This window comes from Capra hircus, chromosome 16 (genome assembly GCF_001704415.2).
Source record: "Capra hircus breed San Clemente chromosome 16, ASM170441v1, whole genome shotgun sequence".
NCBI lineage: Eukaryota > Metazoa > Chordata > Mammalia > Artiodactyla > Bovidae > Capra > Capra hircus.
Window position 1 is genome coordinate 30,849,708 of NC_030823.1, and position 15,710 is coordinate 30,865,417.

Sequence of the window (15,710 nt, forward strand, 5' to 3'; positions counted from 1 at the left end):
GTGATCATTCACCTAGAACCAGACATCCTGGAAAGTGGGCCTTAGGAAGCATCACTACGAACAAAGCTAGTGGAGGTGATGGAATTCCAGTTGAGCTATTTCAAATCCTGGGAGATGATGCTATGAAAGTGCTGCACTCAATATGCCAGCAAATTTGGAAAACTCAGCAGTGGCCACAGGACTGGAAAAGGTCAGTTTTCATTCCAATCCCTAAGAAAAGCAATGCCAAAGAATGCTCAAACTACTGCACAATTGCACTCAGCTCACACACTAGCAAAGTAATGCTCAAAATTCTCCAAGCCAGGCTTCAACAATACGTGAACCGTGAACTTCCAAATGTTCAAGCTGGTTTTAGAAAAGGCAGAGGAACCAGAGATCAAATTGCCAACATCCGCTGGATCATTGAAAAGGCAAGAGAGTTCCAGAAAAGCATCTATTTCTGTTTTATTGACTATGCCAAAGCCTTTGACTGTGTGGATCATAATAAACTGTGGAAAATTCTGAAAGAGAAGGGAATACCAGACCACCTGACCTGACTCTTGAGAAATCTTTATGCAGATCAGGAAGCAACAGTTAGAACTGGACATGGAACAACAGACTGGTTCCAAATAGGAAAAAGAGTACATTAAGGCTGTGTATTATCACTGTGCTTACTTAACTTATATGCAGAGTACGATTATGCAAAATGCTAGGCTGGATGAAGCACAAGCTGTAATGAAGACTGCTGGGAAAAATATCAATAACCTTATGGCAGAAAGCAAAGAACTAAAGAGCCTCTTGATGAAAGGGAAAGAGGACAGTGAAAAAGCTGGCTTCAAACTCAACATTCAAAAAACTAAGATCGTGGCATCTGGTCCCATCACATCACGGCAAATAGATGGAGAAACAATGGAAACAGTGATAGTCTTTATTATTTTGGGGGGCTCCAAAATCACTTCAGACGGTGACTGCAGCCATGAAATTAAAAGATGCTTGCTCTTCAGAAAAGCTATGACTAACCTAGACAGCATATTAAAAAGCAGAGATATTACTTTGCCAACAAAGGTCCATCTAGTCAAAGCAATGGTTTCTCCAGTAGTCATGAATGGATATGGGATGTGAAAGTTGGACTATAAAGAAAGCTGAGCCCTGAAGAATTGATGCTTTTGAACTGTGGTGTTGGGGAAGACTCTTGAGAGTCCCTTGGACTGAAAGGAGATCAAACCAGTCAATCCTAAAGGATATCATATTGAATATTCATAGGAAGGACTGATGCCGAAGCTGAAACTCCAATACTTTGGCCACCTGCTACGAAGAACTGACTCATTGGAAAAGACCTTGATGCTGGGAAAGATTGAGGGCAGGAGAACAGGATGACAGAGGATGAGATGGTTGGATGGCACAATACAGGGAAACAAAAACAAAACAAAATTATAAAACTTCTCCCATCTAGGAGCTGATTCCTGAATTGGAAATACTTTAACAAGCAATATTATCAAAGCATGCAAAATAAAAAGAATATTTTAAAACAAACAAAAATCATAAATCCTAGAAAGAACTTTGAATACCTGAGTCTTATTAAAAAAAAACACACACACACAACTGACAAGCCTTCCAAAGCTCAATGCTGCTAAGTCGCTTCAGTCGTGTCTGACTCTGTGCGACCCCATAGACGCCAGCCCATCAGGCTCCCCCGTCCCGAAGATTCTCCAGGCAAGAACACTGGAGTGGGTTGCCATTTCCTTCTCCAATGCATAAAAGTAAAAAGTGAAAGTGAAGTCGCTCAGTTGTGTTGGACTCTTAGCGACCCCATGGACTACAGCCTACCAGGCTCCTCCATCCATGGATTTTCCAGGCAGGAGTACTGGAGTGGGGTGCCATTGCCTTCTCCAAAGCTCAATGGCCTGCCAAAAATTAGAATGTTATTCCTAAACAGTCTGTTTCCTAGACATGATTTTAATCACAAATAGAAGATTCTTCCAGTCCTATATAAAAGTCTTTAAGAGATAGAAACATTAAAATAAGACTTAAAGATCCAAAGAATCAACAACTACATTGATTCCTCATTTTAAACAAAACAGAGGAAAAGAAAAAAATTAATAAATGACGCTCTGGTTGAGGAAACTTACATGGAAATAACAGAACTTCAAAAATAATCTTTCCTATCCTGCTGCAAACATTCTTCTTTTAGTAAAACAAATAAAATTAAGTACTTTAAAAAAAATCAACTTGATTCTAGAATTTCAAATTCTTTATGTCATATTTTCTAATCTAGGAAAAAAGATAAATTATACTATGTATAAGGTACAAAAATGTTACAAATTAAGCATGATTTCAATGTATATAATCTTACAGAAAATTTTTATAAATAGAGCAAAATAGCCCATCATAGATTTAGTTACTATTTCTTACCAATATTCTCACTATTTGTATCAAGATTAATCCCTAAATGTTGAAGAGCTGGACATGATGACTACCCAGAAACTTAATCCTTTAGAACTCAAAACAAATTCAAGATTAAATATGAACAACTTAAAATATATATGTGTTGTTATTTTTTAAAGACATGCCAATGAATTTTTTTGGCTCTCAAAAAAAATGTTTGTTGAGCCAGATGGAATAAAAGCATATAGCTTACTTGAAAGGAAGAGGGAAAAAAATCTCTAACAATAATTGTATAGGCTTTTAGCTATAGATCTTTGGGGAAACAGTAAATAATGCTTTGATTAAAACAAACACTTTTAATTAAATTATCTGAATGTGACAATATTTATTGAATTTCTACCATGTGCTGTATACTCTGTAAGACACTGAGTATAAAGAAATGATCCCCATCCTCTTTGAGTTTAATGGATATAGCCTTCAAAACTATCCTTTTCTTTTGCTTGATTCCATGTTCATCAACCAACTTTAGACATATAAATCTACCCTCTACAAAAGCTTAATACACATAAAACAGTATACGACATTGCAGAGGTCAGCTTCCTGACCGATGTATCAATTTAAATCATACCCCAATTTAAATCAATAAATCATTATTCAGGTTTGTACATCACTCTTTATGAGTTTGGTTAGCTTGAGTGAATCCTCAAAAGCTTAGCCTATTCAGATTAACTGGTCAGGCGTAATTTCTGAAACTTCAGAGCAGAGAATCAAATATATGAGTGAAATATGTGTATTCAAAGATGGTTATCAGCATATGAGTCTCTAATTTATCCTTAAGACAACATACCTTTATTTCATTCTCGAGACAACATACTTCTATTTCATCATGCCCGTCAAGCTGCAATTACAATTAGCTCATAGGACCATTGTAAAGAGTAACTGAGATAAACGGTGGAACAGTGCTTCTCAAACATTAATGTGCGTGTGGATCATGGGCAGGACTGCATAAATGCAGAGTCTAATTCAGTAAGCCAGGAGATGCAGAGTCTAATTCAGTAAGCCAGGGGCACGGACTGCGCTCCTGCCTTTCTTACCAGCTCCCAGCGATACCAGGCTGCTGCCCTCATCAGGGGATACAGCACACCTGGCAAGCAGCTGGCACATGGGCTGCACATACCAGTCCAGCTGACTGCTCTCTCCCTTTTGTGAATGTCTTATCTTCCTTATATAGCTCACCTTCTTTGGGAGAAAAAAATACCCTCCAAAGTTCTAACCTGACTCAGAATGCCTTCCATATGGTAGGCATTAAACACATGTCAACTGAATGAATGACACCCAGTCTGATTTTAACAGTCATTACTTCTATGGCTATAGACAGAATTGTTTCTTCTCTGAAATAGTTTATTATAAATAGGAAAGTATCCTTGAAAATCAAAAAAGCTTTTCAATCTATTTTTTTTAATGAAGAAAAACAAAGTGTATTTGAAGCATAATCCAGTGTGTCTTTTCCTCAGGCTGACCTAATCAAATCTTTTTAAAAATCCATGATTATCTCCTGAAAGTCTTCCTTTTTTTTTTTAAGTAATAATTTTAATAAACAAAGGTAAGTCTTTCTGGGGAAGTTTTGTTTGTTGCTTTTTTTTTTTTTAGCTGCACTGGGTCTTCTCCAGCTGCTGCCAGCGGGGGCTACTTTTCACTGGGGCACAGGAGCTTCTCATGCCCCGGGCCCTTTTTTGTTGGAGAGCCCAGGCTCAGCAGTTGTGGCGCAGGGCCTTAGCTGCTCCCTAGCATGTGCAATCTTTCCCCAAGAGGGATGGAACTTGTGTCCCTTGCACTGGCAGGCATATTCTTAACCGCTGGACCACCAGGGAAGTCCCTCCGGGGAGAGTTTTAAAACTGATATTAAAAAAGTAATCATTATCTTAGGACGTACCTTATACTTTTAAAACAGCACAATAAAATTGTAAGGACATCTTAGGAAGGTAACATCTATAAAATGTCTGGCTTTTCAGACTAACGTAATCATAAAAAAAAACAAATCAAATAGTATTATTGCTATCACTACGTAGCTCTTTGGCACAGTGCCGTGTGTTTCTCCGCCTTTTTTCTGTGATCACCACAAGTGACTGACGACCTCAGCGCTGGCTCCTACACTTGTAAATATTACTTAATATCATTACCTCTTTGTTCCATGCTGAGAAAAATGGTACGCTGATATGTCTCAAGCACTCAAAAAAATAATAAAGGTGGGGTATTATTTTCATTTCTATGATGTTTACCTCTATCGTTTCAATGGCTTGACGTTTTAGCGAGGAGTTCATCAATTACTGAAATACAGACTTATTTTTGAGTAACTAAAGGAGGATGGTAAAAAAAAAAAGCATCAACTTTTTAATCAAACTGCTGAATTAAAACAACGTTAATAGTCTTAACAAATAAACATGGATAAGCAGGTTTTCTTTCCCCTAATAATGAAAACATATCAATGCCCCCCACTCGGCGACCGGAGGCCCAGTCCCGCCTCTGCCGCCGCGATCGCGCTGGGCCGTCTGGTGGCGCCGCAGAGACAGGCCTGCGCACCGAGCTCTACGCGTCGCCTCTGGAGTTTGCTTTTTCATCTTTATTAAAGTTTTTTGTATTTTGTCTTGTTTTTCGCATAAGACAAGACACCAGGCGGGTGGCGCGCGCGCTTCGGATCCTAGAGGCGCGGACGCAGTCGCGGTGACCTCCAAGCCGTCCTCCCACGTCCCCGCTACGAAGGCAAAATGGTGGCCGCAAACGCCAGCCGTCTGGGCCGGGCGGGGTTTCAGCGCAGCCGGGGAGGAGCACGGCAGACGCCCGCAGCCTGAGCCGTCCTCACCCAGGCCGCCGCGCGGGCCCAGAGCCTGAGTAGCTGCCGGCGTGGCGCCTGCGGCAACGAGAACCCAAGCTAGGGCTTGGAGGCGGTGTCCTCGACACCGTGAACAAGGACGCCATTATGGGGCTCCGAGCCGGCGCCTCGGCCGCAACCCGCGCTGGAAGCGAGGCTCGGGGCTCCGCAGGCGGGACGATGGGGGCGGGGGCGGGATGAGGGCCCGGGAGGCGGGGCGAGGGGGGCAGGAACGGGGGAGGGGGCCTCCGCTGCGGGGCGGGCGGCGCGGCCTGGCTGGGCCGGCCTTCTCCTGAGGGTGGGGCCCCAGAGGTAGGGGGTCCCACTCTGTCGGGAGCTCCCCGGTGCGGCCGAGGTCGCGGCGGGCGGCGAGGGCTGCGCTTCGCGGTGCCTCTTACCTGTGCCGTCCCTGTCTCTGTCGTCCGCCATCTTGTTGCGGCGCCGTCGCCGGGGAGAGGCCTGTCGCTAAGCTAGGTCACGGCGTCCTGACACCCTTCAGCCCCGCGGCGAGTCGGCCCTGGAGGATGGGAGGCTCCGAATCCCGAGGGAAGGAGACCCTGGGGCGGGGGTGGGGGGAAGGAACGCTCCGAGCGCGCGCGACCCCCGCTCCCGCTAGGACCCCGTGGCGCTCGGAAGCCCGGATCCGCGCCCGCGACCCTTTTTAGCCGCGTCGGTGGCTTCAACCTATTCTGCCCAGTACCGAGCCCTGAACCCTGATTTTTCTGGCATGGAGGAAGTATTTAATAATAAAGTTCAGAACCCCTCCTTTCCCATTTTTGTGATCCATTTGGGGACACACTGCTCTCCTCGTCCCCTCCAGTTTGTAGGATGTGGCGTTGCTCGACTTTTTTTTTAACTGCAGATTTTAAAACGCAGCTGGAGAGCTGGTGCAGAGCTCGAGTCCGGAGGGTAACAGAAGCAACCCGCAGTGCCGCCGCCTCCCCTTCCCATCTGCCCCACCTCCGGCCCACGTTTTCGCCAGTCCAGTGCTCGCCGCCGGCTCCCAGAGACCGGGAGTGCACGGCGGGCGAGCGCTGGAGCTGGGACGGAAAACTGGGCTGCCGGGCAGGAAACCAGAGAGCCATTAGAGTGTTACTGGTGGAGCTGAACCGCTGTAGAAAAACATGCTGTAAAATCGGCGCAAACACTGCGTCGTCAAGGCTGCGATTTCTCCTACAAAATAGAGGTTCTCATAGCAACAAAGACGTGCCTGTATTGTGCCCACTGTTAGGTACATGAAGATGTTCCTACGTGTGAAATTTGACCAGATGTCCAGCTAAAATAACCGAGGGAAAGTTTTACATCTCGCTTTTCTGAAATTTGGAAGCTGTAACATGTTAAATGTTTGTCTCATTTTAAGGAAAAGTTCACTAGAATATTTTCTTTTAAAAATGATTTTTGAATAATATGCCTAATGGTGTGGTTCGAGCGAATATATATATTTTTGAAACTAGTTTTAGATGGTTTTTTTAGTCCATGTGCGTGCTAAGCCGCTTCAGTCGTTTGACCGTTTGCGACCCCCATGGACTATAACCCTCCAGGTTCCTCTGCCCATGAGATTCACAGGCAAGAATAGTGGAGTGGGTTGCCATTTCCTTCTCCAGCAGATCTTCCCGACTTAGGGATCCAACCCTGGGTCCCACATACAAGGCAGATCTTTTACTGTCTGAGCCAGGAGGGAAGCCCCTTTAATGCATGTGTATATTAATTTAAATGACTTAATTTTATGTAAAAATCATTTATAAACAACTATTAAGAGGCCTTCAAAATATAAGGTATTTAATGGTTTGATTAGCTGAGTTTTTATATTTTTTATTCTGGTTCTATAATCCCTCAGTAAACCATAAAGAAAACTAATATTCTTTATTAAAATAAGTATTTTTTCTGTAGAAAATAATCCTGTGGTGCTCCAATCAGCATTCTCTTTGAAATTGACTACGAACAATTGAATCCTCACAAAATGGCTCAGAAGATAGATATTTATATAAAATGAGTATAACCGTGAATAATAATTTCTTAATGCCAAAAAGTAGAGTAATCATTAGCACAGACTTCCCTGGTGGCTCAGTGGTAAAGAATCCACCTGCCAGTGCAGGAGATGTGGATTCAATCCCTGGGTTGGGGCGATCCCCTGGAGAAGGAAATGGCAACTCACTCCAGTATTCTTGCCTGGAAAATCCCTTGGACAGAGGAACTTGGTGGGCTACAGTTCAGTAGATTCACAAGAGTTAGTTGCGACTTAATGACTGAACAACAACAAATGATTAGCACTCATGTATATTTAAATTTCATGATTGTTATGGTCTAGTTATTTGTTTTTTCAGGACCCTCTTCATATAGGTGATGAAGGCCTTTGAAATAAATGTGGGAGATCCCAGCTTTAGTCTTCATGCTCACTACTCACTGTACCTTTTCCCGTGCTGCTCCCAGTTTCCTTTTTCTGGAATGCCTTTCTCTCCTCTCTCTAACATTCACCCTCCCACAGACACACATTTGTCCCCTCCCTGTTGTCAGTGACCTCCGTGAAGGTCATGTGCTCCCTGAATCTTTCCGTGTCAACCCCTTCTGAGCTGTTATCTGTAGACCCTCACAAGGACTTCCCTTGTAGCTCAAACAGTAAAGAACCTGCCTGCAATGCAGGAGACCTGTGTTCCATCCCTGGGTTGGGAGGTTCCTCTGGAGAAGGGAATGGCAATCCACTCCAGTATTATTGCTTGGAGAATTCTCCTGGAATTGGAGAATTCCATGGACAGAGAAGCCTGGTGGCTACAGCGTGAGGTCGCAGAGAGTCAGAGACGACTGAGCAACTAAGACACACACAGACCCTCACGTTGATTTACAGTGATTCTACTTGTTTCCCCCCACCAAACTGTAAGCTCTTGAGGATGGGAAGTGTTTCATTTGTCCAAACTTTTCAATGTTTATGTCTAAAATAATGTGCATTTCTAGGGCTTTCCTGGTGGTCCAGTGGTTGAGCGTCCACCTCCCAATGCAGGGGACATGGATTCGATCCCTGGTCCAGGAAGGTTTTACCTGACTTGGGGCAACTAGTCGCGTATGCCACAACTGTAGAGCCAGTGCTCCACAACTAGAGAGTAGGTCCCGCTCACTCCAACGAGAGAAAATCCGCATGCAACAACGAAGACCTAGCACAGCTGAAAATAAATAAAGCTATTTAGCAAATTAAAATGTGTGAACTCTGTCAAACTTGAAAAACTAATGTGCATTTTTGAAATTAGGACAGAATTTAGTCTTCTCAATGACACTGATAGGAAAAGCTTTTTATTTTTTAGATTATTTCAAGCCACATTAACCTCTCATTCTCAACTCCTACAGCATACTTAAGATAACACTCTAAATTTGGATGAGTAAAAAAAATTTATGTTAATTAACCCCTCCACCCAATATAGATTTGAAGATGGATCCTAATATATACACATCTTTTGTATCCCCATAGTACCTATCCCAATTTGGGACACGTACTAGGAGCTTAAAAGTACTTTTCAGTTGACTAGTTAGACATAAAAGTCTGTTATTATTCTGGAAAACTTTCCACAAAGTGAAAAAAAGGTTATCCAAGTGACAAAAGCCCACTATGCCAAGGAGTGGGGCCAGAGGGATATGTATAGGTTATGTCTTTTTGTGTGATTGAATTTATAGTGTGATAAATTTGTTCACACAGGCATGAGTTCTGTGCCCATGAGGGACTCAGAAAATGTTTCTTGTGAATGCAATTGGCTCAGTTACCTAAGATGTGGGTAAAGTGAAAGGGTAAGTGGTGTGAATAATGCAAAATGTTAGTAAAACCTTTACAGCACTGTTACTTTCCTAGGATGGGGATCATTGACATCCCCTTGGACTAAGAATAATTTTTTTTAAACCAGATTTTCCTTAGCCATTGCCCTGTACTGACCTCATGATTCTAGGCAAGGCATGTAATCTCTTTAAAACCTAGTTAACTTAGAGAAATGGAGATAGCAACATCCAAGCTCCTTGTCTTAAAGTTTTCATAAGACTCAATAGATGTAACTGAAAGCTTTGAAAATTTTAGAGAACTTGTGGAGAATCCCCACTTTCAGGTAGGTCAAACCCCAACTTCTCTCCCAAGATTCAGCTTCCACTTGGAGAGTTTGCTTTTCCAGGTCTTCAACAGGAGGTTAACTCCAGGTCTTACACAGATGACAGAGCTTCATGTTAAGTTTGTGGCCCCTTCCTGATTTCCCACCTTGGATTTTTAATCCTTATCAAGCATGAGTGGCTTTACGGATATCTAGATTCTTTGGGCTCTAGAGTCAGGAAAATGAGAGGGAGGTTGTTACTTCTCAGATCTAATTCCAGTTTTCTAATGGAAGATAAATCTTTCATCCTTCTCTGGATGATTAACATCAAGAATCCCCAGACCTTCAAGAAAGACACTGCTCCTAACCTAGCCTTACCCATAAGGGGAGTAGCCTTACTCTGTGATCTCAAAAGGAAACATCAGAATATGATAGAATAAGGGTACAGTTTTCTTACAGTTAAAATAATAAAAACAACTCTAAATACTTTGTATATATTATCTCTTTTAATCTTTCTCAGGCTGATAGTACCTCCATTTCACAGATGAAAAAACTACGTCTTCACATTAATGGCCTGTTTAAGGTCTCACAGCTAGTTGGTAAGAGAGCTGGCAAGGAGTCTAGTTCTGATTCCAAAGCCACTGTGCTTCTCTATAAATGTAAGATTCCATTGTTATATTCTATTTAGTAACCTGAATATTTAGAGGAGAATGTTAAGGGCAAAAATCCTGGATAGAATTAGTCACCTTCCTCACCCTTTTTTCTTTTTTTTCACTGCTTCAAAACATCAACCAAAGCAACTGGCAGAGACCCTTAGGGACTTGAAAGGAACTAGATAATGGCATGCGTGGTGCTCTTGTCCAGACAAAAAATTAAATGTAAGGCCTAGCTTTGGGGTGGCAGGAGAGGAGGTGAAACCACGCCCCAGTGGTCTGCTCACCTTCTTTTCTTTCCTTCCCGTCTTCCAGAAGATTGAGGTTTCAAGGCCCCTTGGTAATGAGGGAGAATTGTGTTAAATCCTTGGCTCTGGACAAGCGCATTTTCAGTGCCAGAGTTCCTTCAGGCTTTTCAAGGAGACCCAGGGCAGGAAGCTGGAACTGCAGCGCTTGTGGGCAACTTGAAAGTAAATCTTACATGAAACCACAACTCTCAAAGCGTTTGGAAAAATAACCGTTCCTGGCATTACTTCTCTCAAAAGTACATGTTTCTTTCTGTTTTCCTTAAGAACGCATATTGACACAACAAGTTACTGTTTAATTCATTGCTTAAGCATTCCCTGTTCTAAGCAGCACTTTTCAGGGACACTCATTGCTAAGCAACTTTTGATGAGTCTCTGGTTCTTTATTCATTGAAAATCAGACCTGAAAGGGGCAGGGTGGTAACTGACCCAGAGACTCAAAAAATGTTCATGATCTCTGATATAACCTCTTTCCTCTTAAGTGTGAAAATAGAGGGAAAGTGTAGAATTATATAGGTGGTTAACTTTGGAATAATGGTTTTTAGTTCCAGCTTCAAAAATAGATCTTTGAACTTAACTTTCATTTCTTGTTATATTTACATTAGGAGACAGAACTGTGCAGAAGAGTTAAGCCTTAGGAGGTAAGTGGACCCAGGATTGAACCTCAGTCCACTGCTCATTAGCTATATGAGTTTAGACATTATTTCTCCTCTGTAACCTTGGCTTCCACATCTAAGGTTTTTGTTGTTATTCAGTCACTAAGTCATGTCCAGTTCTTTGCGACCCCACGGACTGCAGTACACCAGGCTTCCCTGTCCTTTACCATCTCCTGCAGCTTGCTCAAACTCATGTCCATCGAGTCGGTGATGCCATCCAACCATCTCATCCTCTGTCATCCCCTTCTCCTGCCTTCAATCTTTCCCAGTATTAGGATCTTTTTCCAATGAGTCAGCTCTTCGCATCAGATGGCCAAAGTATTGGAGCTTCAACTTCAGCATCAGTCCTTCCAATGAATATTCATTCAGAGTGGATTTACTTTAGGATTAACTTGTTTGACCTCCTTGCTGTCCAAGGGACTCTCAGGAGTCTTCTCCAGCACTACAGTTCATGGGATAAGGAGATGATTGACCAGTTGGGACATGGAGGCCACCTCTGCTTCTCCCTTGACTTCTGGCCTGATGTAATTTCTTTAGACTATGGCCATGCGTATCTCTTCCGAAACTAGGGCCAATAGTGATAGTATTTGGAGCACTTACTATGTTTTAGGAACTATGACCAATATTTTATACCATCGCAGTAACCCTATAAGGATACTGATATAGCTCCCTTTTAAAGATGGGGGAAAAAAAAAAAAGAGTTAAGATCCCAAAATTGCTTCTCTGAGAGGAAAAGTGTCTTGTCTGTTGCTGAGCCCCAAAGCCTTTCCTGAGATGCTCCCTCAGAATCTTATTCTGAATTTTCCATTTCCTACCTTTATCAGTCCCCTGGGACATGACTGCTCTCCTGTCCAGCCAATGCACTGGAGAGGGACTGTGAAGGGGGCTGGCGCATCCCGATCTCCACCTTCCCTGCCACCCTGGATATGAACATGCAGGCTAAGAGTTTCATTACTGACATATGGAGAAAGAGATAGGATAGTAAAGTTGGCAAATGGGGATGTTATTAATGTCCTGGAAACTTAGAAAACTTTTGCAGACCTAGTTCCTGATTCATAAAGCTCTTGATGCTCTCTGAGATGATTAGAGTGTGTGCCTGGCACACCCGGCTCTTCCCTTCACTATACCACTCCATTCGTGCCACTACTATAGTTAATTTTACTTCCTCGAGCTTATACAGATTAATGATAGTCCCTGTAGCTCTTACAGGACATAAACAAATATGTAAAATTTCAAAACTCTAGGTGATAGTTTTATATTGACACAGAATTTTTTTTTTTTGGATTATAGATTTACAATATTGTGTTAGTTTGGGGTATATAGCAAAGTGGTTCAGTTATACATACAGTCATTCTTTTTTCAGATTCTTATGTAGATAATCACAGAATATTGAGTGGTGTTCCCTGTGCTATACAGTAGGTCCTTGTTATCTTTTTTTTCCCCTGATTATATCTATCTTATATGTAGTATTCTGCTAAGTCGCTTCAGTCGTGTCCGACTCTGTGCGACCCCATAGACGGCAGCCCACCAGGCTCCCCAATCCCTGAGATTCTCCAGGCAAGGACACTGGAGTGGGTTGCCATTTCCTTCTCCAATATGTAGTATTGTGTGTATGTTAATCCCAAGTTCCTCATTTATCTCTCCCCAGCATGTTTCCCCTTTGGTAACCATAAGTTTGTTTTCGATGTCTGTAAGTCTGTTTCTATTTTGTAAGTAAGTTCATTTGAACCATTTTTTTTTTTCTATTTTGTAATAAGTTCATTTGAACCATTTTTTTAACAAAATAGATTCCACATATGAATATCATAAGATATTTGTCGCTTTTTCCCCTTTGGTTGCACTGGGTCTTCGCTGCGGCACTAGAGCTTTCTTTAGCTGTGGAGAGTGGGAGCGCTGTCCAGTGGTTGTGCGTGAGCTTCTCCTGGTGCAGAGCACAGGCTCTAGGCAAACCACGTACTTCAGTAGTTGAAGCACATGGGCTCAGTAGCTGAGGTCCACTGGCTTAGCTGCTCCTCGGCCTGTGGGATCTTCCCAAACCAGGGGTCGAACCCATGTCCCCCTGCATTGGCAGGCAGACTCTTATATTGCATCACCAGGGAAGTCCTGATATTTGTCTTTGAGAGACATATGGATTTTTCAGTTTCAGATACTGAAAAGTAAATTTGTGCTATCATTTTGTATTATAGATAATTCCAGTACTGTTTGCATCTTTAGAACTGAGCAGAAAATGACTCAACACTATGCCTCATCTTGACTTTGTAAGCCTGGCCTGTGATTATGGTTGTTTACATTTAATAAAATGCCTGTGAGTAGCAAGCAGTTGAGACTACACACTCTTATGCATTGGAAGCTAACTCCTTGATAAAGTTCCACATTACCTAGTAACTGCCCTAGAACTCGGAGAAGGCAATGGCACCCCACTCCAGTACTCTTGCCTGGAAAATCCCATGGATGGAGGAGCCTGGTAGGCTGCAGTCCATGCGGTCGCTAAGAGTCAGACGTGACTGAGCGACTTCACTTTCACTTTTCACTTTCATGCATTGGAGAAGGAAGTGGCAACCCACTCCAGTGTTCTTGCCTGGAGAATCCCAGGGACGGGGGAGCCTTGTGGGCTGCCGTTTATGGGGTCGCACAGAGTCGGACACGACTGAAGCGACTTAGCAGCAGCAGCAGCAGCCCTAGAACTGCAACTGCAACCCCAAGAGGGAACATCACTAAACAAAATGATACTAACATAAACAGATTTTTAAATCGTCACAGATTTTGCTGCGGTTTGCTTTATCCTTTTTTTTTTTCTTTTTGAAGTTAACTATATTTTCAAGAAGGTAAGGGAAGGTGTGAGAGTGGGAGTGAATAGTGGTGACAGGAAAGAGAGGTCAAGAAGTTATTTTTAGGAAGGCTTGGAGGGGAAGGGAAAGTCAATTATACACCGGGAGTGGGGGCAGGGTGACTAAGCCAAGGGAAAGCTGGTTAACTGGGGAAGGGTTTACCTAGTTCTCCAGTCCCTCTTGTTTCTTCCTGCACGTTCACAATTCTTCCTCGCCAAATAGTATAAGAACAGCAGCTGCAAACTCCTGGGTAGGAAGGGTGATCTTGTTCATTTTAGCCTCCCTCTCCTTTCTTGGAGAAGGAAGTTTCCCTCAGTTATCAGAAAATATTTATGAATATTTTATGTCCTGGGTGCAAGACAGCCTGTTAGGCTCAACAGGGAGTACACAAACATGATAGCTGATAGCTGCTTTCCATTTGCTGAAATACTTTTAAAGCTGGTAGTTTTACCATTTGTGTAGTTATTTTCTGGCTGAGCCACACAGCATGCAGGATCTTATTGCCCCCAACAGGGACTGAACCTGTGCCCTCTGCTGTGGAAGAGCAGAGTCTAAACTGCTGGACTGCAGGGGAAGCCCTTAGAGCTGGCAGTTTTAAACTGGCAGTCTTTTGAGACTTCCCGGGCGGCCCAGTGGTTAGGACTTAATGCTTTCACTGGTGGGGTCTGGGTTCAATCCCTGATCAGGGATCTAAGATCCCACAAGCTGTGTGGCCTGACCAAAATACTAAATAAATAAACTAGCAATTTTGGGGGTTCGGGTTTTTTGTCATCTAATCTTTTGTCCTGAAGTTTGCTAAATTACTGGTCCACAAAACTGAAATACCCACCCACCAAAACTACTTTCTCCTTCTTATGATGGATAGTGCATACCAGACCCTTCCCATAGTCTGTGTCCCCAACGACAGTTTGTATCTGCAATAGTGATCAATTATTAGTTACCAGAACACCACAGAAATGTGTCATTGGGTTGAATTAATAGTCTTTCCTCCAGAAGATAAGTGGTTGCAAATTTAACTACTTTGACTAAGTCTGTTCACTAGGTTGGGTTTCCCAGGTGGCTCAGTGGTAAAGAATTTGCCTGCCAGTGCACAAGATTACAAGAGGCAAGAGTTCAATCCCTGCACTGTGAAGATCCCCTGGAGTAGGAAATGGCAACCCACTCCAGTATTCTTGCCTGGAAAGTTCCAGAGGACAGAAGAGCCTGGTGGGCCACAGTCCCCGGGGTCCAAAGAGTTGGACTCGACTGAGCAACTGAACACACGTGCACATTCATTGGATTTTTTTTTTTTTAAGGCTGTGCCACAGAGCATGCAGAATTTTAGTTCCCCAACCGGGGATTGAGCCTGTGCTCCCTACCTTGGAACCTTGGAGTCTTAATCACTGGAGCACCAGGGAAGTCGTTCGTTAGACTGTTTGATTTCAGTGCCTGGAGTGGATCCCAAGGCCTTTGACTTTGTAGACCTTTAAGTAGAATATTAAATAGAAATTTACTAACTATGGCTTATACTGGGCTTCCCAGGTGGGCTAGTGGTAAAGAACTCATCTGACAAAGTCCCTGGGTTGGGAAGATCCCCTGGAGGGAGGGCATGGCAACCCACTCCAGTATTTCTGGCCACCTGATGGGAAGAGCTGACTCATTAGAAAAGACCCTGATGCTGTGAAAGATTGAAGGCAGGAGGAGAAGGGGACGACAGAGGACAGGATGGTTGGATGGCATCACCGACCCGGTGGACATGACTTTGAGCAAACTCCGGGAGCTGGTAAGGGACAGGGAAGGACTGGCAGTCCATGGGGTCACAAAGAGCTGGACATGAGTGAGTGACTGAACAACAATCAGTATTCTTGCCTGGGGAATCCCATGGACAGAGGAGCCTGGTGGGCTACCGTCCATGGTGTCGCTGAGTCAGATACAACTGAAGTGACTTAGCATGCATGCACACACATGGCTTATATCTCATAGAGGAGTGTATATTGT

The 15,710-nt window shown here is 43.3% G+C and overlaps 1 protein-coding gene across 2 annotated transcripts in view; it reads right to left on the reverse strand.

Annotated features, from left to right (window-relative positions):
• EFCAB2 (EF-hand calcium binding domain 2) overlaps positions 1-5,714 on the reverse strand; it is a 119,423-nt gene extending 113,709 nt beyond the window's left edge. The window contains exons 1-2 of one of the 2 annotated variants that reach the window (XM_018060248.1): positions 5,632-5,708; positions 4,728-5,272 (exon numbers count right to left, since the gene is read on the reverse strand). In XM_018060248.1, the coding sequence (XP_017915737.1) occupies positions 4,830-5,272; positions 5,632-5,662 (474 nt within the window). In that variant the 5' untranslated portion in view covers positions 5,663-5,708 and the 3' untranslated portion in view covers positions 4,728-4,829. Of the gene's footprint in view, positions 1-4,727; positions 5,273-5,631 lie in introns of those variants that run through there. The other variant, XM_005690554.3, reaches the window with a different exon arrangement.